The sequence below is a fragment of the Talpa occidentalis genome, unplaced genomic scaffold, assembly GCF_014898055.3.
Source record: "Talpa occidentalis isolate TD23 unplaced genomic scaffold, MPIMG_talOcc4v2.1 talOcc4.14, whole genome shotgun sequence".
NCBI lineage: Eukaryota > Metazoa > Chordata > Mammalia > Eulipotyphla > Talpidae > Talpa > Talpa occidentalis.
The window spans coordinates 75,738,178-75,764,929 of record NW_023601433.1 but is presented as its reverse complement, the minus strand read 5'-3'; the positions used below and the strand labels follow the sequence as shown (position 1 = coordinate 75,764,929).

Here is a 26,752-nt window from a genome sequence, read left to right as displayed (position 1 = left end):
GGCCTACCTTCCTTTTAGCTACCCTGTGTGTCTTGCCAGCTCCCCAGCCAGAGTTTCTTCCACACAACTACTTGTACCTGCAGCCCTATCTCAGAGTCAGCTTCTGGGAGAGCCCATGCGAAGGCTGGAGCAAAGCCCGGGCCTCTCTGTGCCTCTGTGGTACAGACCTGTGAGAAGTTGCTGCTTGTCACACTCCCACTTGGTCAGATGCTGCTTGGCCTCGTCTGCCTGGTGCTGCCGCTCCCCCTGCTCCTGCTGCAGTGCCTGCTCCAGCTCCCCCACCTGCTTCCTCAGGCCAGCCTTCTGGCCCTCAGCCTCCTCCAGCTGGGCCCTGAGAGGCCCAACAAGCTGAGTGAGGGCCCCCACGTGCTTACTGAGGCGGGTCAGGTCTTTGCTCTGTTCTGTCGCCCAGTGGCCCACAGTGGCGGCTGGCAGTGGCCTGAGCCCCATGCTGTCCTGCACCAGCTGCTGAAACTGGCCTAAGGACGAGGGCAAGTTCTGGCTTTGACACAGGCTGATGACCACCTTGCCGACCTCCTGCAGGCTACCCTGGACGCTGGTGCACGCATCACAAGGAACCAGGGCTGTCTCCACAGTCTGGGAGTGGACGCTCCTGGTGTTCTCCACGGTTCGGGCCGGACATTGTAGGGCAGCGCTGACTGGAAGGCTGCCAGGCTCTTGGTTGGTTTGGGGTGAGTCTGGCATTGGGGAGGGGGACTTGATGAACTTGGCAATCACAAATTCAGGGCTCCTGACCGGCTCGCCCTTGGCTGTGGGCTTGGACGTGGGGTTCTCTCCTTGGTTTGCCCTTTTCTGTGATCAGGTAAAGAAAGGGGAAGAAGGTGAAGGAGACAGGCCTAGGAGATAACCAGTTTCCAGGGGCTTTCTGTGACAGCCTCTCCTGATGCTCAGCCCCTCGGATGTCATCTGACACTTATGTAAATGGGAACCTTCTCCCACTCCCTCAGCTTACCCCAGCCAGGTCTCCTCTATTGCCCCCGCCCAGGCTCTGTGCAGTTAAAGCAGGGTGCTGGGAGGGTGACTATGACAGCCACAGCTGCTGGTTACTAAGTTCTTACTTCATTCTTGTTCTCATGTTACCATCGCTACTGTCAGTTTCTGTTTCCTCCCCACTATGAGTTGTTAACTGGGTGGTTGTGAAGATTATGTGTTAACCCATAAGAAGAGGAGCTCTATTAACAGCATTACCCAATAGTGCCTTAAGAGGTAAGGAATGCTATTGTTCCCACTGTATAGATGAACAAAGTGAGATTCAGAGCAGGTAGGTGTTTTCCACAGTCCCACATTGTAAATGGCAGAGCCAGGTAGCCTAGACTTGACCCCCAAAGTCTATGTTGCTGTTATGTTGCCTGGGCCCTGGTTGGAAGGCTCCAGAATTGACACTGTCCTTGGGCAGAGTGGAGCTAGCTGAGGATGCAGCGCACACATGGCGTGCTAGGGAGTTGAGGCAGGGCAGATGGCATAAGGGTGACCACAGTTAGGGAATGGGGGTGAGACTGACCCACCTGGGGAGCCACCGGCTGGTAGAGCATGCCTAGCCTCAGCAGGCTGTTCCAGAAGCGCCGCACTGTAAGCCCCACAGACATGCAGGGTCCTGCAGCCCGAACAGGGGGCATTATCTGCTCTGTGCTAAGGTTCTCCAAGTAACTTGCACAGCTCTGAAGCAGTAACAGGAGCCTGTGGGTAGAGATGCCAGGGTAGACCGGGTGCACTGTGCCCTTCTGCCATACAACAAGCAGCCTGTGGTTCTGGGGAACTGGCCAGGCCTCAGGGAACTTGGAGCATCTCAGAATATGCTCTGCTGGTCCAGCTTCAAACCCAACTCAGGGCATCTTCTAAGCTTCCTGGGTGGCACACTTCCACCTGGCTACCCCCACTGGACCGTGATTCTCTGGGAGGCCAGGCCTTGCCTCAGTTGTATCCTGTGTGCCAGAGAGTGTAGGGTGGGTGGCTGCCTACATCATGGGAGCACCCTCATCCCAGAGGACAGAGCTGAGACCCTGAGAGGGAAGAGGCCTGCTCAGCACTTGGAGTAGGAGAGCATCTGGAAAAAGGGCAGAGTGTAGACTTGAGAGAGCCCTCTGTCTGCGCACACAAATGAGGCTTCATGCTGGGAGACTGCTTTGCTGTCTGCATTATCTTCATCCCTAGCCTTGATCTCATCCTGGACATGAACCGAGCACCTCCAAATGCCATACCCTGAGCTGATGGCTATAGCCCTGTCTTCAGGGCTACCATGCTGATTTAGGTCTCAGACACAGCAGCCCTTGCCAGGAGGGTGTTCTAACTAATTCAGCCAGAGGTGAGCAGAGGGGTCAGGTGTGGGGGTGGGAAGATATGTCAGCAACAGCTTCCAGAGGTGGGGGATGGGTAAATTGGGGCTTATTGTGTGGGTAGGGCACTCTTAGCAGAGGGCACAGCATATGCAAGGCCCTTGAGGAGGGAAGATATTTCTGTACTTACACACATTCAGTCCCTCACACGTTACAAATGGTGGTCCGAGGGTGCCTCCAGACCTGTGTGTGGGTACCTAGGCTGCTTTGTTCCTGAGTAAGTCATCCCCAAACTGCTAGGGTCCCTGCCTGTTGGGCCTCCATGACTTTATTAGCTTGTAAGGTTTTGAGCACATGGAGCCTGGGTTACGGTCCCCAGGAAGAGGAAGACTGACGGCCATGGTAACTTGAATGATGGTGAGAAAGTGGTAGGGCTGGGGGGGAATCCACTGGCCTCTTCCCAGCAGGGCCTGGAGTTGGAAAACACATCCCGTGTCTGGCCCCGTGACACACACAGGGAACAGCACAGCCCACAAGCCGCCAGGAAAAGGAGCCGAGGATGGAAACTCTGAGCAGCAACTGTGGTCCCCACAACACAGAAAGCCTGAGGAGGCAGCTGGCAGTGGCCAGAGAGGCAGCAATCAGAACTACAGTGCCACAGAGACCAACAGGGTGGCCAGCAACTCCTGAGGGTGGCAAGGATAGGACAGCAGAGCACCACACACAACACCAGGTGAGATCACCGTGAGCTGACCTGGCCACTAACAAATACTTGGTGTCTGTTGTCACCCAAGGGGACTATTGTCACCAAGTCACACCACCAATGGAGGGGACGCTGCAGCTGCTACTGGTGTAAGGGGCGGGGGCCAGTATCCCGAGACTCAAGGCTCTCACCTGTCAATGACCAGCTCCAGCAGCACAGCATGGGACAGCTGTGTGAACTCGGGGTCACCAGGCACATGGTCATAGTGCTCTAGCAGAGCTACCATGTCCAGGTCACAGGCCACACGATCAGGGAACTTCCAGGAGGGGAAGCGCACGGGCCCGGCACGGGAGAACACATCCACGATGGCACCCTGCAGGTCGGTGAGGTCCTTGCGCAGGCTGTCCATGCAGGCCTGGCTGCCTAATAGGTGCGCCATCCTCACAGCTCCTGGGACAGGTAGAGAGGTGCCCGTTAGCCAGAGCCTCACAGCCACTGCTGGTAGAGTTTCCTAAACCCCCACCTGCCCTGTTAATTCTAGGCCAAAAGTCTACCCTAGATCCTGGGGAGAAGTCTGTTCCCTGGCCCCAGGTCACTCTGGCCCCAGGTCACCATGCCCTTGAGGATCTGGTTGTGGGTGACCTCACCAGCCTCCCTCTCACCTACCCTACCCTGAGCCCACACTGCTAATTCCTTTGTCCCACAAGTACCTCCAAAAGTCTGTATGTGCCAGATCCCTGCTAGATGCTGGGTGGGTACATTTATGAATGAGAACATACTTCCTGTCCTTCCCTCCCAGAGCGAACCACTGAAGAGGCAACTATCAACTGAAAAGAAGGTGTTCCTACATGCTGGGGCATGCTGGGCCACACCAGGCCACTGTCTCCCACCTGGGCTACTGTAGCAGCTTCCGGCAGGGCCACAGGTCTGCTGATTCAGCTCTGATCCACTGTATCTCCAGAAATCTGGGCCAAACCTGACATGACCATGTCACATTGGCCAACAAACCCTTGGGACTCCCTGCGGGTCTTGAGAGAAAAGTCACCTCTGGATACACTCTTCACGCCTCCCTCTCTAGTCTACCTGCTCTCTGTCATACTCTCCATGCCAACCATCATCAGGTATGACCTGCTAATTCTGAATCTGCCTATCTGTCTCCTCTGAATCATGCTTCCTCTGTGCAGTCCCCATCACCTGGCTAGCTCCTGTCATCCTTCAGCACTCTTGGCTATCACCTCTTTCAGAAAGCCTTTCTTGAGCATCCTGAGCTGGGTCAGATAATCCTTCTGAGGTTCCCCCATCTCAGCCCTGATTACTCTCTGCTGGAATGGCCTTCCCTCTCCAAGCAAGGTCCACAGTCTAAGTCATTGTGGCATCCCCAGGATGGTCAGCCTGGGGTCAGCCTGGGGCCTGGCCGATTGTAGATGCTCACTAGCGACTGAGTAGAGGAAATAAAAGAATCCACAAAGAGGGCCTCCCTGGTGGCCTAGGGGTTAAGTCTGAACACAATCACTGCTACAGCCTGCATTCCATCTTCATCCAGAGAGCTAACCCAAATATGGCACAGCAGACCTCTCCTTGTCTCACTCGCTGCTCCCCTTAGCAGTGTATTTCAGTAAATCAGCCTGTTCTTCTTCCCACTGTTTCTGGTGAATTCTTTCACCCCCTGCACCTCTGGCCAAACTCTCTTCCCTTGTGGCCCGCACAGCAGGCTTCTTGTTTATCATCTGGAGCCTGTGGACAACTAGGGCTAGTTTGGACAAGCTGTTCATGGCCTTGACTCAGAAGTGGAGAAAGGTGATACAGTTGTGGCCCCTACTGTGGCTCAGTACGAGTCGTGGGGGCTTTACCCTCCAGTGACTGGTGTCCAAGCCAGCCCTCTTCTCAGAACTGGGCAGCACAGTAAATGCTAAGTTCTGGCTCCTCCCCACCCTGAGGCAGGGCTCCTTGTTGGTGGTGGATTTCTCAGCATCAGAAAGCTCGTCCTTGTATCACAGCCCCTCCTTGAAATGCTGAGACTGCTTGGGCAGCATTTAGGCCATGGCCTGTTTAACCCACCTCCCCCAACAATCCCCTACCCCCAGTAAGGTGAGGCCTGGCTGGAAACTTCTCTTCCCCCAAACCTATATCTGACCCCAGCATCCCTCATCTCAGAAAATTGCACACATACACCCTCCCGCCGAGTGTAACTGTTCCACCTAAGTCTGGGTGCTTTGTTGAATCCCCTTTCCTTTACTCCCATATCCAAACACTTGGCACTGTCAACTCTACGTCCAGATCACGCTGAGAACACACCCCTTCTGTCCATCAACACTGTTCTATACACCACCATCTCCCGAGACCACTGCCCACAGCTGCCCCCCTGAGGAGTCATGCTCTTCCCTCTGCCCAGTGCGACCTTGTCTACCTGTATATGGTAGCCAGAGGGTAAAAGGTAGCTCTCCCCGCTGCTTAAACCCTTTATGTTTTTTTTCAGGATAAAGACTGGACCACTTTCCTGGGCTCTGACTCTTTGTGGTCTATCTCCATCTCATCACCACCCAGAATATGCCCCTCCCCATATTTCCTCTAGATAAGGCACCTCCCTTGAGTCACCAGACCAGGTAGGACCCCCTGTTACACACTGTCTTAGAGTATCCTGTTCTTTTTTTCCCTGCACTGGCACTGAACCACTATTTGAGTATTTATTTGTGGATGGCAGTCTGCTTCCCGAGAGCACATGGACTGTCTTTTGAGCTCACTGTAGTATGACCTGGCCACCTGGGGCAAGGGGCCTGAGGGCCAGCCTGTGCCCAGAGGTGCTGGGAAGCTCAGAGGTAGACTGGGCTGAACTGGTCTCCCCCATAGGGAGGCCCTGTCCTCACCTCTGTGCAGTTGCCTGTCTGTGGAGCTGGATGTCTGAGTATGTCCAGCTCTCAGGCTAGCCTGCGGTGTTGGGCTCAGGATCAGAGGCTCATCATCCAGGTGCCTTGCTTCCAGTCTCCAGTGCAGGGCTGGCCCCGAGCAGTTCTTCAGTCACTGGGACGGATGAAAGCAAGAGTAAGTGGGCAGTAAGGGAGGGCAGGGAGGAGGCTGTTCAAAAGGGAGGGGTGGGTGTCCCAGGTTTGAGGAAGGGGGTGAGAGAAAGGGCAGGAGGCTTGCCTGCTTGGAGTCTGAGCACAGAGGGCATGCTTCAGTGCTCTGATTGCAGGACTCACTTCCTCAAATCTGCCTCCTTTATACAGATACGGAAACTGAGGTTCTGAAAAGTTAGGGGACTTGCCCCAGGTCACTCAGAGAGCTAGGATTCTTGATTCTAGCCCTTCTGCTCTATCCTCAGGTCATGTTGCTTCTAGAGCAGCAATGTTCAAGAGAAATACAATGCAAGTCATTCATGGGACTTCAAATTTTCTACTAGACACATTCAAGAAAGTAAACTCAAACAAGTTAATAATATATCTAATTTAATAATATATCTAATTTACCCCAAATATCATCACTTCAATTGAAATTAATATACAAATTTAGGGTTTTTTCCTGCTTTAAGTCTCAAAATCCAGTGTCTATTTCAAATTTGTTGACTAGGCAATTGTCTCGTGAGATATTGCCACCCATGAGATTTTATATCCCCAAGGAATGAAGCAGAAAAACAAACAAAAACCAGAATGAAGCATTCTGGGTTTCCTTCCTGGATAGGAGGAAGAAAATACATAAATCAAGCAAGAAACCCCACCCAGGTAGGGGCCAAATTCAGGTGGCAAAACACCTGGAACTCAGGAGCTTGCTTGTGAAGATACCCAGAAACACTGATCTGTTCACCCTCAAATAAGTATAGCTGCCATAGGGGCCATGTGAGATACCAACCCCTGCTAGACTCTGCTTCTGATAAGCAACAACATCTGCCAAAATATCAAGAATATAAAAAAGAAAAACAAAATATTGAAAAATATTTAAGCCTACCTCATGTCATTTCTTTTGAAGTTAGGGTTTTGTAGATTTAAGCATGGGCTGAGAATCACTTAACGTGTGTCAAATGAAGGAGAATTTGACATGGGCTCCCCTGTAATTCCTGGACCTGAGTGGAACCCTCAACCTGAACCTGCACTGCTCCTGAGATCACACTTTGGCACTCATTGAACAGACACTGCTCTGAATTAGGAGCAGCCAATTTCCTTGAGCTTAAAGTTGACTTTTGACTCAGACAGGAGCCTTTTCTTCACTCTTGTTGAATATTCAAGCCCCTTCCCTCTATGAGCCTGTGGGTCCTATGCCCCTGCTATAGATTACGCCTATCTCCTGGTCAGTGTACCCACTGAGATTCAAGGTCAGCACCGTGAAAACACTTTAGGAACTCTAAAGCTGTTTATATGGGCAGTTGTCAATGTCTAACTCAGGATTGTTAATGGTCTGGAATACTGGGACATAGAAGGGACCATTGAAGACAAAATAATAACTATCAATAATTGCAGAGGAGTAGGAATGGCCTGGGTGTGGATTGCCATTTCAACTCTGAACTTCATTGTCCTCATTTGTAAGTTGATATGAGAACAAATGTAAAGTACTTATTTTTTGGCACAGGGTGAGATATGATGTGAAGGAAACTTGGGAGAGCCTCTCTTCCTATTTCTCCTCCATTTCACAGATGAAGAAAGTGACGTCTAGGCAAGGGCTTGGAGTCGGCCACATTCCAGAGCTAGGAGAGGTAGCTCAGGAGAGGAAGAGAGAGGGATGAGGTGTGCCTTAGGAAAGCACCTGTGGTAGAGAAGAGGGGAGCCTAAATAAAGAAGCAGCCCTGATTTGAGATGGTCCAGTGGGGCTTGAGGGCGGGAAATGGAAGGCAAGAGGGTGGAACCCAGAAAAGGCATGCCCACAGGAAAATGGACCAGCAGGAACTCAGGCGCGGGTCTTGGAGGACGTGGGCCTGAAACGAAAGTGATGGCAGAGGGAGTAGGAGGTGGGGCCTTGAGGAGGCGGACCCGAGAGGAGGGTGGTCTCCGAAGAGAAGCCAATAGCTGGGAGTGGGGCACCCGGAAGGCGGGTCACTAGAGAGTGAGGAACCCGCCTGCGGAGAGCAGGGGTGGGGTGGGGGCGCAGAGAGGATGCGGGGCAGTCCGAAGGGTGAACGTCTCACCAGTCTCCGGGGTCGCAGCCTCAGCCCCCTTGTCTGGTCGGCTCATGGAACCACACCCGGCGCGTCTGCAACTCCTGGGATCCCCAGCAAATCCTAGCCGGGCTTCCCGGTCGCTGCCATGACAACGGCATCGCGCAAGCAGCACCCGCGGGCTAGGGGCGGGAAGTACGTCACGGAGAGGGGGCGGTCCCGGAAGTGCGTCAGCCTCGCCTCGGCGACTCCTTGCTCGGCTGCCGCCATCTTGCGAGCTTGTCGTACCGTCGGTGCAGGGCACCGTCCTTGAACTCATTGTCGCTCACCTACACGAGGCGGACTGGCAGCCCTCAGCGTCGCAGTCATGCCGGCCGGACCCGTGCAGGCGGTGCCTCCGCCGCCGCCCGCGGCCACCGAGCCCAAACAGGTACTGCGTTCCCTGCTCTTCGACCCGACCGGTGGCCGGAGCCTAGGCCTGGGCCCTCCCCTCTGGCGCGGGCGCTGCTCACTTGCACAGGAAGAAGTGGCTGCTCTGGAGGGCTTGGAGGGATCGCAAGTCCCAGAAGGCAGCGCGCTTCTTGTAGCCACGCAGCTGTCTGCTACAGTGGTTCTCGACCAGCAGCATCGGCATCACTTATTAGAAATGAAAAGCTCCACCTCAGGCCTTCTAAATAGGAATGTGAATAGCAAGACCCCAGGTTGACTCATTAAAGTTTGTAAAGTACTTGGCCTGCCCTTCCCCCGGGCTTTTGGCGCAGTTGGGCCCGTCAGCCCATTGGCCTTCTCAGGCTTTGCCCAGTAATCCCGAATTTCCCTAACTCGGTGATGCGTTCTTGAATGTTAACTCGCAGCATCTATTCGGTGCTTCTTTTAAGTCAGACATAGTGCCACGCGCCGTTTTTAATGAAATGCATGCACCCAACCTCTGCCTTGGGTTGCCTATTGACTAGTGGGGAGACATAAACATTCAACGAATGTTTATTGCCCCATTACAGTAAGTGATATGATTCCAGCCAGCTGGAGGGGGTGGGGGGAGAGTGAATGTGCATAAAAAATTGGAGGTGTCCTATGCCCTATGTTAAGAGTACCAGGTACAAAGGATCGGGTAATCAACATCACTTATGATATGGGGTGGGGGGAGATTAAGGTAGGGGAAGCCCATAGGAACACAATGTAGATTGCTTTTAGTAAGACAAATAATAGTCCACCAGGGAAGGGAAATAGCAGTCTTCATTCAGCAAATATTTTCCATATATAACATAGTACATATATATAAAATATATATCATTTAATATGTGCTGAACACTGCTTTGGGTCAGTGTACAGCTGGGATCATGACAGGTGGTTCGTGCCTTTTCCATGTTTGCTGATCTGGCTCAGCATTTTCCCAGTCACTGGGAGAAAATAAACGGAAATGCAAGGTAATAATGCAGACATCAGGGTAGGAATCAGTTAAGAATAAGCAGGTGTTAGTGAAGTATAGGGTTGGGAGATTGGTAATAGGAAAAGCAATTCTGAAGATTCAAATTTTCCCTGGTAGACATTAATGAGAAAAGGATGAGTTTTAAGCTAGATAGTAATATTAGTGTTTCAGAAGTTCAGGCATGCAAGCAATTATGTGGAGAAATGTTAGGACCTGAGATGAGTCATTTTATTCAAAAGATGCTGAGGACTTGGCCTAGATTGCAGCAAAGGGAGGGGGAAAGCTCTTGTGACAAAGTGACTGAAGGTGCAGACTTTGAGCCAGCGCTGGGTTCTGCCATTTGGGCCACTCCTCAGGTCTGTCATTTGTAAAATGTAGGTGATAAAACTATTTAGCACATAGGGTGTAAGTGCTAATTAATATGTGTAAATTGCTCAGAAAGGTATATGAAACCTACTCTGTGCTTAATAAGTTAACATTGAATGTGCAGACTGTGGAAGGGAGAGGAAGCCAAGTTTCTGATATGGCTGACAGTTGCATTCATGAGGAAACTACTTAGAAATGAACATGCCCAGGAATCAGTGGGGTCGAAAGCTTTGTGGTGCATAAGAGTGATCCTAGATATCAGTTGGGGCAGAATTTTTGAGCCCAGAGGTGACGGGAGATGGAGGCCCTGGTTGTGAGCACCTGATAAAGACGGTGAATACTGTGAAGAAAACCAAAGACAGAATTTAGGAGCTTTTAGAGGAAGGGGGAGAGAAGGCAGCAGCAGAAAGGAACATGAGAACAGGGGAGAACCTTTTTTTCCCAAGATGAGAGACTTGACCTTTGTTTACTAAGGGGAAGCAGGTAGTGAAGAAAGAATATTGCTACTTATGGGACAAATTAGCGAGCATTCCAGTGGAGTTTCACAAAGCGTTTGTGCATTGACAGTGGTTAAGACTGGCATGAATGCAGAGGAAAAGGGCATTCAAGGCTAAAGGAGCTGCCGGCAAAGAGTTTCCTGTTTCTTTATTCAGCAATCATTAAACATCTCGTGCCAGGCACATCCCTGGGTGTGGGAATACAGCATGGCTTCTGGACTGGAACATGGTTTCTCAGAATGTGGTCAGAGCCCTTCCTGCATCTGAACCCCTGGACACATGGTGAAAGTGCAGGTTTCCTGTGTCACTGAGACATTTTAGGTGAAGGAACCAGAGAAGCTACTCTTCTTAACTGGTTCCCTGGGGTGTCTCATGCAAACACAGTGTAGTTCAGAGAACTGCTTTTCTGGAGCAGAGAGGTTGGAATACAGGGAGTCTGTGAAAGAGAGTCTGTACTTCTAGAGGAGTTTTAAAGGTGGGAATCCAGACCCAAACTAGCAACTTGAAGACCTTATTTCCTTTTCCTGTTCTTACAGCCCACAGAAGAAGAAGCATCTTCAAAGGAGGATTCTACGCCTTCCAAACCAGTGGTGGGGATTATTTACCCTCCTCCAGAGGTCAGGAATATCGTTGACAAGACTGCCAGCTTTGTGGCCAGGTAACATAGCTACTTCGTCTCATGTTTTTAGCACCAAGATCTCCTAAACGCACACAGGGGTAACATCTGGGTTTTTCAAGAGAGGAGTTGTCAGCTTAGGCCTGTTAGCTCATCTAAAACCACAACATGCCTCTGAGGTAAGTAACGGGCAGCACTAGCATCCCCAGGACGCCATGGCAGTGGGAGTCACACCCTGCCAAAGAGTCATCAGGAACCTTTACTTCCAAAACAGGCCTGAGGAAATGCCTAGAAAGTTGCTTTGTCATGGATAATCTGGATGTCTGTGTCTGAGCTGCTGGCCTGAGGGAGACGGAACAGGGAGTTGATCATTCTCACTGTTCAAGGACCACATTCCTCAGCCTCAAATGACCCACCTGCAAATATGGAATAACTTGCTACTCCAGGGTGGTTGTGAGATAATAGGACTGAATGCAGTCCCATTGTTAGGTACATCATAACAGGTATCAGCTGACTTCTCAGGTGGCATGGAAATCTAGCTTCGTTTAGTCCGAGTTCCTCTCTCCCCATCAATACATGCATGCTCACATTTCCTCAGTTGGAATCTTCTTGATAGACAGTTGGTACCAAAGGTCAACATGGCCCAGAGTTTAGGGTGTTTAAATTATTCTGTTAGGGCCTCCCTAGTGGCCTTCAGGTTAAGTCTCAGCACTGTCACCTCTACTGTCTGAATTTGATTCCTGACCAGGGAGTTAACCCTCATATGATGCAGCAGACCTCTCCTGTCTTGCCTTCTGCTCCCTTTAACAGTGTATTTCAGTAGATCTGCCTGTTCTGCTTCTCACTGTTTCTGGTGAATCCTCTCACTCCCCACATCTCTGGGCCACACCCCAGATCTTCTGTGCAAAAATAAATAAATCTTGAAAAGTAAATAAACTAGACCTCTTTTAAACTAAATAAAGTATTCTTTTGATAGCCACAGGTCACTTCCCGCCTGTACATCTTTTTGTCTTCGTGTTTTTTTTAAGCTTAAGTTATTTGCAGTTTAAAAAGGAGCTTACACAATAAATCTCGATTTTTGGCTTGTCTTGACAAACTGGACAAACTTGTGTGGGAGCCAGAGCTACCTTGAGAAGACTGCTGCCCTCGGTCAGAGTATGAGTTCTCCGGGGACCCATGCCTTCACTGCCCCTGAGGAGCAGTCCCATCACAAGACATCATTAAATAGATGGTTCCTTCCCAACCTCTTAATAAAAATAAACCTACAAAGCTTACTCTGGTGGTGTCTTTCACTGTGTCAAGCTCCATGCATAGTCATCACATAACATTTCAAGAGCTGGCCTCAGTATTGATTAAAACTGCTCTGTGTGATTGAACATGATCAGGCCATGTAGATTAGGGCAAAGGGTGTTGTGTTTATGACAATTCTTTAATGTCTAATAGCAAGGCCCCCCCTTTTTTAAGATTTAATTATGCATATAAGAACGGGGGTACAGGCCAGAGGTGGGGGGGGGAGGACCCACCAGAGACAGAGTGGGGAACAGAACAGGCAGACTGACAAAATACATTGCTGAGGGGAGCAGCGGGCGAGTCAGGAGAGGTCTGCACCATGTGGGTTGCTTCAGATCGAACTCGTGCTGCAGTGGCTGCAGGTAGCTTCATAGTTTGTGTCTTAAACCCTTGCGCCACTAGGGAGGCCCAAGGGCCCCCCCTCCCCCTTTTCCACAGCAGGGTGTTGGGGGAGAAAATCACCACAATCTTGCTACCACAATAGTTTTTACTAGCTGTTTCCATTTTTTCCTGTTTCCTTCTGGCCCTTGGCATCCTTTTTTTTTTTTAACATCCTTGTTATACTAGCAGTTATACTTTCACATCCTACTCTTCCCTCCTTACTATGTCGTCAGCATTCTCCTTTGCTGCTCCTTGTCCCCTGGTGCACCATAAGAGGATGCACTATGTTGAGGTGATGGGCCTTTTTCACTTAGTTGTATCCTCTGTATTTTCCTTTGAAGTTGTTTCCAACAGCAGAGGAAGCTGTGGGGGAAGTCTCTGAGCATTTACTGTGCTTTTTAAATTACTTCCTTAGAAAATTTTGTGGCACAGTTATGGCTGAAGAGCACTTTTAAGATTTTAAAGCCATTTTACCAAGTGATTTTTCCATTAATTTTGTGCCAATCTCTGTTGCCACTGAAATTAGTAAGTTCCCTTTAAAAAAAAAAAAAAATATATATATATATATATATATATCTCCACATCTCTGGATCTGCTTTTGGCTATGAAAATTTTTCTTTGTAGGCACGTCTAAAATCTGTGAACTTGCTTTTGTTTACATTTCAGTGAAGGGACAGACCAGCATCTCAGTCCAGGATAAAGTGAGCTCTCAGGGCATTCTGCTTCACTTCTGGGTTCACACATATTGACTGGTGGAACATACAATAAAAACTTGCAACCAAGTGTGGATTTCCAAAAGGAGTTTTTTTAAATCTAGGTTAGCTCTTCCCTTCCCTGGATTTTTCAATCAAGAAACTGAAGTGGAAATTATCCTTAAAAAGTTCCACCAACTGGGTTGAGTCAGAATCATGTCCTTTCCTGCTGAAATTTATTCCTTGTGTTGGAGAATATAATTCTAAAATTAACTTAGCTAATGCAACAGGATAACTTGGAATGAACTGCCCGCCTTCTTTTGTCTCTCAGATTATTCCCAGATGTGGTGAGGTTATGGCTTAAAAGGCAGTGATAGAAAAGACAACCATAGTCCCTTTTTCTTGCAGCTCTATGTCTGCCCTGGGCGTTTGCTGGGTCTGGTGGCCTAGTTTAGCGGTGTTTAACTGCGTTCCTCCTCCTTGTGTGTGGTTTGCATTATTTATGGAGAGGGAGGAATGCTTCTCCCCCAAACATGCGGTTCTAGTTGGACTGTTCATATTGAGACCTCATGGTGTTAGTCACGCTATGGAGTGTGACCAGAACTTGCTGAGGAGCTAGCCTGGATGTTGATGACCAGCAAAATGGCACAGATTGTTGTAGTCTCTAATCTTGCGCACACCATTGCCTACCTCCTGTCCCTTGCTCTCTCTTCTGTTGACAAGGCCAGGGTGTACAAGTCGAAGAGAAAGGAGCAACCTGGCTGCCCATCTGGGACTGACCCTTGGTGGATTTGGGACATCGCTGAATTCAGAGCTCTGGTCAGGAGATTTGCAGTCCCCATAGTCATAGACATGTAACATACAGATCCTTTTGAATATTTGTGGACCAACCCTTCTAGCCTTTGTAAGAGTAAGAGCCCTTTGCATTTGCAGTCCTCATTTTAAAAAAAAAAACAAAACCTCAACAAACATGATTTAGAAAAAATTTGGCATCTCCTTTAATCTCAATACTTCAGTTTTAAGAGGGAAAACAGTGTTATCAACAGGTAAATGGAGGCAAAAAGAGGTTTGGTAATTTGGCAAGGTAATATGAATTTAAAACTTGAATATGTCCCTATGCTCTGATACAGGTTATATATGTGTGACACCTTGAAATATTATCATTTGACTCTTTAAACATTAGATTTTCCTAAACAGCATGAGGTGCATTTTTTCATTACCCCAAGTTTTTAAAAACCGGAGATCTGGGAAACTGCCAGGTGCAGAGAGTGGTGGGAGGGCCCCTCTGTGCATCACAGCACTCCCCTGTCATCTAAATGTCTCGTGCACAGCAGCATGGATCTGAGTTTTTGGAGAGTCATCTTGCCTATGTGGGCCTCACCCAGTGGTAAATGAGGCGACATTAGACACTGTTTGGACAAAAATGTTAATCATATTGTTTACATTTTTTTTCCCCTCAATTCTAGTTATGCCCAGGACAAAGCATCAGTTTGGTACTAGTGTAGCTTTAACACCTCTCTGGCACTTGACCTCTCTGGCACTCTTTTTAACTGAGAACTGGCCTCAGTCTCAGTAAACTCTGAACAGTTTTACTTTGTTTACGTTGTATTTAATTTTATGACTACTTGTTGTTAGTAAATCCATACATAGGTTTTTATTTGCAGCAATAATGTATTTTTTCTCTTTCAAGTACATTTTTAAAATTTTTATTGAAAGGAAATATTAGCACATGTAGCTTTGGAATAGCAAAACTGGCAGAGGAGCTTCAGGAAGTATGGCATTCTGGGAGGCCCTGTGGTAGAGGCCTGAAAACACCAAGCAAGACCTGTCGCAATGGCCACTGACACTAGGAGAATCTCCGCTGTGCTGAGGGACAGACTTACTTGAGTGATGGGTGGTGACAATAAGGGGTTTGATTGGGTGGTGGCCTGAGTCTAAGCAGATGTTACTTATTTTAACTCTCAGAAATGGACCTGAATTTGAAGCTAGAATTCGACAGAATGAGATCAACAACCCCAAGTTCAACTTCTTGAACCCCAATGACCCTTATCATGCCTACTACCGCCACAAGGTCAGCGAGTTCAAGGAGGGGAAGGCTCAGGAGCCCTCAGCTGCCATCCCCAAGGTCATGCAGCAGCAGCAGCAAGCTACCCAGCAGCAGCTACCCCAAAAGGTTGGTGCCAATCTCTTCCTTTACTTGCCCAGAGCCGGGGGGAGGGGAAGAGGATGCACTTCTGCTATCCAAGTCTCTACCACCCAGGGAGAGACATGGGGTTGTCATCCCCACTTTCCAGAGGCCAACATTGAGGTTTGACAGCAAAATACTGCTGACGGTTGGCATTTCCTGAGCACTGCTTGTCAAGCCTGTGCTCAGTGCTTTAAGGAACCATGTCTCATTGACACCTCAAAGAAGCTGCAGAAGGAAGCTGGTAGAGTGACTATTATATGCATGAGAAATCTGAGACTTGGGGAAGTATGATTTACTGAAGGGCACAGAGTTAGCCCCCTACTCTTTGCCTTGACCATGATGTGGGTACATTGTTATGATGTGACCAGTGGGCTGTTTTGTGCCATTCCTCCCCCTGTTTTGCCTTCCTAAGGCCCCCCCAATCCTGTGCTGGTGCATTAACACCTAAGACCTATAAGGGGTTGTTATACTGTAGGCCTGGACTGGCCCCTTCACTTTGCTTTACTCCTGAACCATGGTGGTAAAGGCCACCTTTGTTTTATAGTGGGAGGTAAAGGTTGAAGTAGATTCTAAACCTCTTCAGTCCATCTCATAGTTTATGTGGTAAGCCTGGAGGTATTCTATACAGTGGGAACTTTAGTTCACGTAGAGACCATTGTGTCTTCCAGCTCCTTTGGGTGGGACTTAGGAAACTATTCCCATAGGTTCTTATGGTCCCTTCCTGGCGTTGGCTCTGTTTCAAGACAGGTACAGAGGACTAGAGGGCATGAGTCTTACTCCAAGCCATTCAGAGAGTTGAGGCCACATTTGGCTCAGAAATTTGTATTCTTAAAGTTAGGGTTCTCTCACACCACATGCCAGTGGCTTACCAGAATTATAGAAGCATGGATGCCATCCCATGGGGGTGTGTTCCCTCCCTCTCTTTAGCCAGTTGACACTGTGCCTTTTGGCCTCACATCCCCACTGTGTCTTAGGTCCAAGCCCAGGTGATCCAAGAGACCATTGTGCCCAAGGAACCCCCTCCAGAGTTTGAATTCATCGCAGACCCCCCATCCATCTCGGCCTTCGACCTGGACGTGGTGAAGCTGACAGCTCAGTTTGTAGCCAGGAACGGGCGCCAGTTTCTGACCCAGCTGATGCAGAAAGAGCAGCGCAACTATCAGTTCGACTTCCTCCGCCCACAGCACAGCCTTTTCAACTACTTCACAAAGCTGGTGGAACAGTATACGAAGGTGCCTGGGTCCGGAGGGCTGGGGTGCGGGACCCAATGAAGGAAGGCATCTCACCATAGACACTCTCTGCACTATCTCTAAGGATACAGCAGATGTTAAAAATTCCAGTTCCATGTAAAACCTTGATTTCTATTCAGTTCCCTTTTAAATGCAACATAAAGTGCTGTTCCTAAAGAGAAATCTATGATTGATCCCTGCCATCAGATGAGTGCCTGTTATGTGAAAAGACCAAGTGATACTTGCTGCCTTTAAGTATAGTTAATTTTTCTGTTTCCTTGCATGGGGCCTGAGAAGAAGCAAAGCCTTAATTATTGCTTCTCATAATTCATTTCTCATAAGACCTTGTGAGAGAAGTGTTTTTCCCCCATCATATAACAGCAGAAACAGGTTTAGAGAGGTGAGGTCACCTACTCATGGTCTCAGCTTGTGAACAGCTGTGCTAAGATTTAAACCAACATTTGACTCTAAAACTTATGTTTTCCACCCTACAAAGAACCTCGAGCTTGAAATAATTTAATAGGCATTGGGAAACAGTTTAACTTCAGTATTGCCAATGTTTGTTGAGTTCTTACATATGTAGCATCTTATTTAATCTTTAATACTCTATAAGGTAGCCACTGTTATACTTTTTAGAAGAGGCAGCTGAGGCACAGAGAAGTTAATTAGGCCAGGGTTACACAGCTAGGAGGTCACAGAGCTGGAACTGGGCAGTTTATTCACGGCCTTAAGATCTTAATTATCCTGCTAAATTACTACAGTCAAGAAACTGGACAAGTCAATGCTGGTATTTAAAATAATGGTATTAACTTATTGCAAAGTACACTGGTGTAGATTTGTCTGGGGCACTTTTTTACTACATGTGTAGTGGTGGTGGTCTTCCCTTTTTAGTGGCATGGTCTGCACATCTGTTGAAGATCTGATTTGAAAGCACTCAGTTTCTTCTAACTGCATTCGCTATTAGTATATAACTGGAAAGAATTGTAAAAATGTGTTTTTATCAAACCACCAAATCCAGAAACTGGTAGGATAGTTAAAATAGCAATCATTAAAGTCTCAAGGTTTACTGTAATTACATAGGATCAATTTAAAGTGGATTTCAGTTTAATTCCTCCCAGTGGACTGCTTCCAGGGTTAAAGGTGCCAGATACCTTTTTATTATGTTACTTTCCTGTTATCTCTTCCTCTAAACTTGGGTATTGACATTTAGTACTCTCCTGAGGGGCTGGTATCTGCCTCTAGCCATGTGGAACTCTAGGAGCAGATAGATTCCTGGGATAGAATTACAGGGGTATGGGGTGGGGCAGTCAGCACTCTGGGGCAATTGGAATGACTGACTGTTTTGAACAAAGCCAGTGTTCATTCAGCAAATGTACGTTGAGTGTCAGGTACTATTCCAGTGTTACAGACATGATACTGGACAGCAAACAGAAATCCCCATCTTCTGGGAGTTTCTAATCTAGTTAGGGGTCTGGCAGACAAGCACAATGTCAGTCTGTACCAGATGATGAAAACTACTTTGGAGAAAAAGAAGTGGGGGGCATATGGAAATCTAGGGAAATGGGCTGACTGCAGTCTTAAGTGGGTGGTCAGGGGAGGCCTAGTAGCATCACAGGGTAAAAGCAGATCGGCCTCCTGAAAGCACACTGATACCATGTTCTCATTGGTTTTCCATACTTTCCTGCTTATCCTTACAGAAGCCTTTTCAGTTGTTGGTACCAACTTTAAGTAGTGGTATCACCATTTTATAGAAGGAAAACTAAGTTGCAGAGGTTAAATAACTCGCCCAAAGTCATGCAGCCCAGTGGAACTGGAATTGGGACCAATTCCCATACTCTCCCTTCTATACCTTTCCACCGACCCAGGAAGACTGTCTCTGCATCCTATGTTGCCCTGCACTGATCATTGCTTTGACTCATCTTTGTTTCAGATCTTGATTCCACCCAAAGGTCTATTTACAAAGCTCAAGAAAGAGGCTGAGAACCCCCGAGAAGTTTTGGACCAGGTAAACTGATTTTCTTGTAAACATTTACTGATATTGCAAGTCACACTCTATGGGATCTATTTTGTGTTTGGAAATATTCCTGAGGCAGTGCCTCGCCATGTCCTAGACACAGGGACAGTGGGACAAAGGCCTTGTGGCTGTAAGCTGGAGAAACTTGGACTCTCTGCTCCCCAGCATAACACCAGTTTCTGCTTTTTGGCGTCGTTAGGTTACCTTTTCTTAGCTGGAAGCCAACTCTGTTTTTCTGGTGGCAGGTGCCTTTTGAAGTTACAGGTTTTCAGAGGAAGAAAAGAAGGTTTATCGGTGCTCTTTGGGCATCTCCGTGAGGTTTTTTTTTTTTTCCTTAGCCTTTCAGCCTACTGCTTCTCACATGGGCACTCAGTTGTCACGTAGACTTCCTGGGAGGAGACTTTGCTACTCTGTGAGTTCAAAGCTCTTTGCCAACTCAAGTAGAAAACTGAAGTTATAACAAATGGCTGACCTTGGGGCCCAGACTGAAGATTGCAGTGGCATTTCAAATTTCATCTTGTCTAAACTCTGAGTCTGTGTGAAACCAAATGCTGATATCATAGTTTGCTCTAGGAAGTTCTTGTGGGCAGAGCAACCTCCTGTTTTGAAGGGGATGCTGGCTTTGGTTAACGCCTGGAGGTGACAGCCTTGCTGTGAGCAGATCCCGATTAAGCTCCGCACTGTGCTGTTTCCTCTCCCTTCAGGTGTGTTACCGTGTGGAGTGGGCCAAGTTCCAGGAGCGTGAGAGGAAGAAAGAGGAGGAGGAGAAGGAGAAGGAGCGGGTGGCTTATGCACAGATTGACTGGCATGATTTTGTGGTGGTGGAAACAGTGGACTTCCAACCCAATGAGCAAGGTAGGTCTGCAAAGAAGTGACTCCAGGTGGGGAGCCAGGAGCTTGAGTTGTCCTGGAGACTTCATACAGATGTTCCTAGGAAGCAACAGAGTCCCTCAGAGGACTTTATCAGTGTCTGGTTCATCTCTGCCCCCAGTAGTTTTCAGCTCTACCATATTGCCCCAGTTAAACCCAATTCATCAAATACTTACTGTGCCAGAAATGGGTGGACCTCTGGATAAAGGAGCGAAATCAGGCAACCCCAACCATTGGAAAGCTCACAGTTGGAGAGTGAGGGTGCATAAATACTATCTTTGGAGATTTTCTTCTGACTTTGGAGATTTTTTCACCCTCTGCCAGGGAACTTCCCACCTCCCACCACCCCTGAGGAACTGGGGGCCCGGATCCTCATTCAGGAACGCTATGAGAAGTTTGGGGAGAGTGAGGAGGTTGAGATGGAGGTTGAATCTGATGAGGAGGATGAAAAACAGGAAAAGACCGAGGAACCTCCTTCGCAGCTGGACCAGGACACCCAAGTTCAAGACATGGATGAGGTATATCCATGGGAGGAGGGCCTTTGTGATGACCATTTCCTTTGGATCCCCAGGAGATGGGGGTGTGTTCCATCAGACTCCAGGGATCCACTCCCTGGTGAGCCTGGAAAGGAAGCGTGGGCTATGGACCAGGCCCTCCTGGCTGAGCAGCTGCTCAGGCCCAGGCAGCACAGAGCCTCTTTCCAGCTCAGACAACAAAGAATCATTCATAAACAAGGATCTGAAAGCTGTGCAGGTCCTATTCTGTGGCCTTCCCCTTTGCCTAGAGGCCCTACCCCCCTACCGCCCCCACACCGGCTCTCAGTTGGGAAACTCCCTACATCTCATGGTTTGGTGCATTTGAGCTTAGGCTCAAATGATCAGTTCCCAGAGCTTTTCTAAATGTAGCTGGTGCTTCTGGGCCACCTCTACCCACGTTGAGCCATGCCCTCAAAGCAGGCTGAGTCTCCAGAGCCAAGCTGCTCTCCTCCCCTTGGAAAGAATTTGTGTGCAGCCTGAGAAGAAAGGGCCCCAGTGTCTGTGGGAATTGACTTTTTCTCTCCCTCCCAGCATTGCTTGATGAGCAATGACCATTGAGTGCTGACTTGCCCATCGCACCCCTCCCCAGCATGTTAAGTGCCCTTAGTCTCCTGGGACCGCCTGGTGCCAGCTGTTGGAAATGCCTGGGCGGAGTATTAGCACCATGGCCCCAGTGCTCCCATTCATGTTGTGAGGAAGCAGCTTGGCTGGCTGCCGGTTGGCCTCGGCTGCCCTGGAGGGCCAAGCACATGCACTCTGGCAGGGACCTAAGGCTCCTTGCCACCCTGCAGGCTGCCAGCTTTCAGCTTCAGGGAGGTAGCTTATTGACACCCCTCTGGATTTGGCTCTGCTCTACTTTTCAGGGTTCCGATGATGAAGAAGAAGGGCAGAAAGTGCCCCCACCCCCAGAGACACCTATGCCTCCACCTCTGCCCCCAACTCCAGACCAGGTCATTGTTCGGAAAGACTATGACCCTAAAGGTAGGGCCTGCTTTCCTGCCCTTGGGTGTTCCTCACACCTGTCCATCTAGAACAGCTTGAGGTGACCTTTTGTAAAAGCCTTGGTGACCCTTCTGTCATGCTTTTGGGCAGGGGAGGCTGACTGCTATCTCTGGTATCTTGGTACCTTGTTACATTGTCAGGTATAGCATGACACTGAATGAATATGTCCAGCTGTCTCTTAACCCAGATCGCCACCCAGTGTTCTCACTTAAACGTGTTTTCTTTTAGCTTCCAAGCCCCTGCCTCCAGCCCCAGCTCCAGATGAATATCTTGTGTCCCCCATCACGGGGGAGAAGATCCCTGCCAGCAAAATGCAGGAACACATGCGCATTGGGCTTCTGGACCCCCGGTGGTTGGAGCAGCGAGATCGCTCCATTCGAGAGAAGCAGAGCGATGATGAGGTGTATGCACCAGGTGAGGTGGGCCTTCCCCGTCCAGCTCATACCCTTTCTGTGACTTGTCCCTGACTGACTTTGGCCCATGGGAATCTCCAAATTAGAGTTAAATTGCTTTAAACAGACATAGACAGCAATGTTGAGGCTTTTAAGGATAGGTGCAGCCTAATTTGCTGCAAAAGAGCTCTCCATTTTCTAGGCAAGCACATGGCTGACATGTGCCCATTGACATCTCACAGCAAGATCTGGCTATAGCTAGGAAGGATGCTCATTCTGGGGGCTGTCTTAGAATGGGGGCTCTGATAACTGGACTGCCCTTATCACTTTAAAATGAAATAAGGTGGTTCTGTGACTGCTGTGTGAAAAGCAGCACAATAGGAGGAGATTGCCCCTGAGGCAGGAGACCAGGCTTTTAGTCCTGACTCTGCTACTTGCCACTTGTGTGACCCTGTCCTCCTAGTTGCCTTTCTGGTCACTGTGCCTTTATAACTCAGGGTTGAACCAGCTCTGGTTTGTAGGCTTAGTGCTGCTGGTTGGGCACCTTCCCTAGGCTTAGAGGACTGGAGTGCTGTGTTGAGACCCATAGTCAACCTTGTCCTGTGAAACCAGCCTCTACTGTGCACGCCAGGAAAACTGCTTTGTTGGAGGGACACCTCATTTAGTTTCCCTTTTTGTCCCCTGCCTCCATTCTGTGACTGTATCCAGGTCTGGATATTGAGAGCAGCTTGAAACAGTTGGCTGAGCGGCGTACCGATATCTTCGGTGTAGAAGAAACAGCCATTGGTAAGAAGATCGGTGAGGAAGAGATTCAAAAGCCAGAGGAAAAGGTGAAGTTCAAGTGGATCCTGTTGCCTTTCCTGCCCTCATACTCCCACATTGGGCTCAGTTCCAGGAGCTCTGACAAGCAATGACTTTGCTTTCTCTTGCAGGTGACCTGGGATGGCCATTCTGGCAGTATGGCCCGGACCCAGCAGGCTGCACAGGCCAATATCACCCTACAGGAGCAAATCGAGGCCATCCACAAGGCCAAGGGTCTAGTGCCAGAAGATGACACCAAAGAGAAGATTGGCCCCAGCAAGCCCAATGAAATCCCCCAGCAACCACCACCTCCATCTTCAGCTACCAACATCCCCAGCTCAGCCCCACCTATCACCTCTGTGCCCCGGCCACCCGCGGTAAGCCGGCAACTGTCTTCATGACTGATTTTTTTTAGATCTAGGTTCTTGGAGTGGGACTCCCTTGGCAACAACTTTATGGTGGGGCTTGAGTGTTGACTGGGTCAAGCTGAGAGAAAGAACCCTTTAATGGAAGTGGCGCTCTCTAGCCTGATCTTCCAGTTGTGTGGGAGGATTGAAACAGGGAGGGAGGCAAGTGGCAAATGTGAGAAGCAAGGGCCAGAGGAGGCCTGCTGGACTCAATGGGTCTTCGAGGCCTGCTGGCCTGCTTCCAGGAGGCTATGTTGAGGTCATCCTCTTCCCGTGGCCTCAGTCACCAGCAACGCTTGAGTCGCAAGCAGAAAGAGTGTTGTCCTGGGTATCTTTCAGTGTAGTTCCTGTCAGAGCCCACTGTAAGGCCGTAGTCTCTCAGCCCCAGGGTTAAGTCGGAGTTGTCCAGCCCGTATCTCGAGGTGGCTAGCTGCCAGCTGTGTGTACCCTTGAAGTTCAGCCTTGGCGTCCTATGACCTATGGGTCCCTCTTCCCCCACCTGCAGATGCCACCTCCCGTTCGCACCACGGTTGTGTCTGCAGTACCTGTGATGCCTCGGCCTCCGATGGCATCTGTGGTCCGACTACCCCCCGGCTCAGTGATTGCCCCCATGCCACCCATCATCCATGCCCCCAGGATCAACGTGGTGCCCATGCCTCCCTCAGCTCCTCCTATCATGGCACCCCGCCCACCCCCCATGATTGTGCCAACAGGTCAGTGTCTCTCATGTTGCTTTCCAGGTCATTGGGTCGGGGGCTGCAGGCCAAGCATTGGGCAGAGCAGTGACTGATGGTGGTGCCTGCTCTTTCAGCTGGGATTCATCCCAGAGGAGAGCCTTAGCTTCCATGTGTGAAATTCCTGAATGGGGAACCAGGGAGCCAGAGGTCCTGGGGGAGATGAGAGACTGATGTGGCCCTAGACAGGTTAGCCCTGGACACCCAGAGGGGTCAGGCCCTGGGCAGGTGCAGAGACCTAGCAGAGGTCTGCTGGTTCCTGATACATCCATCATTCCTGCCCTTCCAGTCCCCTGCTGCCCAATATGGGCAGCCTACCAGGTCCCCTTGCCAGGGAACCTACTGTGTGCCAGACTCAAAATTAGGAATGGCACTTTACACCTCTGACTAGAGACACAGGAATCCTTTACAGTCTCTCATCTCACTGCTCCCCAGCCCCAGGTCCTGGGTCCCTTCCCTTCATTCAAACAAACTGCTACTTGCTGTCCTTGCAGCCTTTGTGCCTGCTCCACCTGTGGCACCTGTCCCAGCTCCAGCCCCAATGCCTCCTGTTCACCCCCCGCCTCCCATGGAGGATGAACCTACCTCCAAGAAACTGAAGACAGAGGACAGTCTTATGCCTGAGGAGGAGTTTCTACGCAGAAACAAGGTATCTCATCCCAGAGTGCTGGCTGTGGCCTGGAGTGTCTAGTTGGGGGGGTTCTGGTCCTGCCCCAGTCACACTTGCTGGGCCACCCTATTTCCATGGTTTTGATTTGTGGGCCTCAGTCGCTAGAGGCCGGTGAGAGCTGAGAGTTTTTGTGCACCCACTAGATGTGGGGTCACAAGTTAGAGGGGCAGCAAGTATTGGTGGTGGTCCTGGTGTGAACTGTTGTTGTCGAGTCCAGTAGGGAGACTCAGCTGCATGGGCAGCAGGGCTTGGATATGAAAGGAGCCCTGGACACCTGCAAGAAATCCTGGGTGCAGTTCTTAATTTCTTTGTGGCCTTATCTGTGGAGATAAGATTTATGCCTGTGGGGATCCTGTGAGGGTGCTAGAATTGAGGAGAGAACCTTGGCACTGCTGGTCCCCAGGGGAGCTTGTAGGGCATCAGTGAGGAGACAGAAATAGACCTGGCCCTACTACTCCAGTGCATTTGACCAAATCTTGTCTCTTTTTTTTGCCTTTTTTTCCTTTTCATTGATCCCATTTCTATAATACCTACCTACTAAGTGCCAGAATAGAGCCACACAAATATAGGCACTCATCCATCCACTTAACGCTTGCAACAGTTCTGTGTGGCAGTTGTGAAGGACCACATTTCAGACGTGTGTTAAGGCTCAGGAAGACTTAGATTAGAGTTGATAACCCAGGTCTTCTGACCTCACCGTTCACATGCTTTTCCCCTGTAATGTGTCTGGGGGTTTGCAAAGCATTTTCATGCCACTTTTTCGGCTCTAGAGTCACCAGGGACAGGGCAGGAATCATTTTAAAGAAAGGAAGCCAAATCTTGAAAAGGGAACCACAAGTGGTGTCAGTAATGAATCTGGGGCCAGAATTCAGGAGTTCAGATAGACAGGTGACATCGCGTAGACTGGCCCAGGGATAGTAGAGCTTGGTTCCTGATTGATTTGGAGCTCCCCAGGCATAATGACCACCTCTTCTTTTCCAGGGTCCAGTGTCCATCAAAGTCCAGGTGCCCAACATGCAGGATAAGACAGAATGGAAACTGAATGGGCAGGTGCTGGTCTTCACCCTTCCGCTCACAGACCAGGTATGAGTTGCTGTTGCCAGCTGGCCTCAGGTGCAGGGAAACCATGGAGTCGGGGACAGCTTCCTCCAGTTGGTCTTAGCAAGGGGATGAGTGACCTCTCCTTGGTCTCACAGGTCTCTGTCATCAAGGTGAAGATTCACGAGGCTACAGGCATGCCTGCAGGGAAACAGAAGCTGCAGTATGAGGTGAGCCAGGGTGTCCATGGTCTTGACCCTTGGGTCCCAAAGCCTCTGTCATCTCAGAAGCTAAATTCACTATGGAAGTAAAGGAGTGGGGAGGCACCTGGGTGTTGCCTTCTGAATTTGTCCTAGAAGTGATGAATTCTGCTGAGAGTTCCAGGGCAGGTTAGTCTGACAGGGTCAGCTCTGGTGGGGTCATGGTGGAGTTCAGAAAACTCTGCCTGAACACCTGGGGCCAAGAATTAGTGGTCTAGTGGGTTTCTGGCCCAGTGGTGGAGCCATCCCCCCTGTATGGTCTCATATAGTCTGACGCTATACATGGAAATGGAGGTGAGAGTCCAGCTCAGCCTAATTCCCACCAAATCATGCAGGACTGCTGTGTTCTCCCTCTTGGAACTCTCACAAATCCCCGCTCTAGCCCTCTATTTCCTGTTCTATAAAATGAAACTGTTGGACTCTGTTATCGCTAAGTCTCTAAAGGTCTGTGAATTTGGCGTCAAAATTCCATGGGGTTGGTTGGCCTAGCTTCTTGGGGAGATAAGCTTTGAGCCAAATGTTTAAAAAGGGGAAGAAAAATGGTTGGAGAGAAGGAAAAATGAAACACTGTAGGAGGAGCCAGAGATTTCCAATCCGGGATTTCCAGTCCCCCTAGGCTCTATCTCCCACCTTTCCACAAGTTCTTACGTTTGCTCAGTTTAGGGGTCAACAGACATTGGGAGTGATGAGGCTGCACAGTGTGCTTATAACCAGGCTGCCCCCTTGCTAAGACACATTGTCTGTTTTCCAGGGCATCTTCATCAAGGATTCCAACTCACTGGCTTACTACAATATGGCCAATGGCGCCATCATCCACCTGGCCCTTAAGGAGAGAGGCGGGAGGAAGAAGTAGAGAAAAACCCACTGTCAGGTCCTAACCACTGCCGTTTTGCCTCTCCTATCCCTGTTTCCTTTCCCAGACCCAGGAGACCTTGCCTGCATATTTGTTTTCCACTTTACTAAGTTTGGAAATTCACATTGTCCTTCAGAGTCCCCTTCCCCTGACCCCTTCCCGCATTGATAAAAGTAGCAGGGCTTTCTAAGCCTCTCCCTCCCAGTTGTCTCTGGAATCCCTTTGTGTAAGGGTCTTGATTTGAGAGGATTCATTTCTTCAGCAGCCCACAAGGAAAAGTGAGCCCAGGGAGGTCTTGCTGGATAGTGCCATAGTGCCAGTGGCACTTGGCTGATAGAATGTGGTAATGATTGTCATTAGTCATTTTGTATCTTGCCATGGGCTAATAAACCTCTTGGACTCTTTTTGTGAAA

The 26,752-nt window shown here is 49.4% G+C and overlaps 2 protein-coding genes across 3 annotated transcripts in view; one reads left to right on the top strand and one right to left on the bottom strand.

Moving 5' to 3' along the window:
• Positions 1-8,434, bottom strand: part of CCDC157 (coiled-coil domain containing 157) — a 14,666-nt gene extending 6,232 nt beyond the window's left edge. The window contains exons 1-5 of one of the 2 annotated variants that reach the window (XM_037510875.2): positions 8,108-8,434; positions 5,862-6,015; positions 3,189-3,447; positions 1,527-1,698; positions 375-813 (exon numbers count right to left, since the gene is read on the bottom strand). In XM_037510875.2, the coding sequence (XP_037366772.1) occupies positions 375-813; positions 1,527-1,698; positions 3,189-3,436 (859 nt within the window). In that variant the 5' untranslated portion in view covers positions 3,437-3,447; positions 5,862-6,015; positions 8,108-8,434. Of the gene's footprint in view, positions 1-167; positions 814-1,526; positions 1,699-3,188; positions 3,448-5,861; positions 6,016-8,107 lie in introns of both variants that reach the window. The other variant, XM_037510874.2, reaches the window with a different exon arrangement.
• On the top strand, positions 8,311-26,752 carry SF3A1 (splicing factor 3a subunit 1). Its single transcript, XM_037510873.2, has 16 exons — positions 8,311-8,507; positions 10,903-11,024; positions 15,311-15,518; positions 16,508-16,765; positions 18,693-18,767; positions 19,481-19,631; positions 19,971-20,164; positions 21,046-21,163; positions 21,413-21,598; positions 22,285-22,406; positions 22,509-22,754; positions 23,290-23,497; positions 24,013-24,167; positions 25,170-25,271; positions 25,385-25,456; positions 26,238-26,752. The coding sequence occupies exons 1-16, from the start codon at positions 8,445-8,447 to the stop codon at positions 26,337-26,339; spliced, it is 2,382 nt and encodes a 793-aa protein (XP_037366770.1). The 5' UTR covers positions 8,311-8,444; the 3' UTR covers positions 26,340-26,752.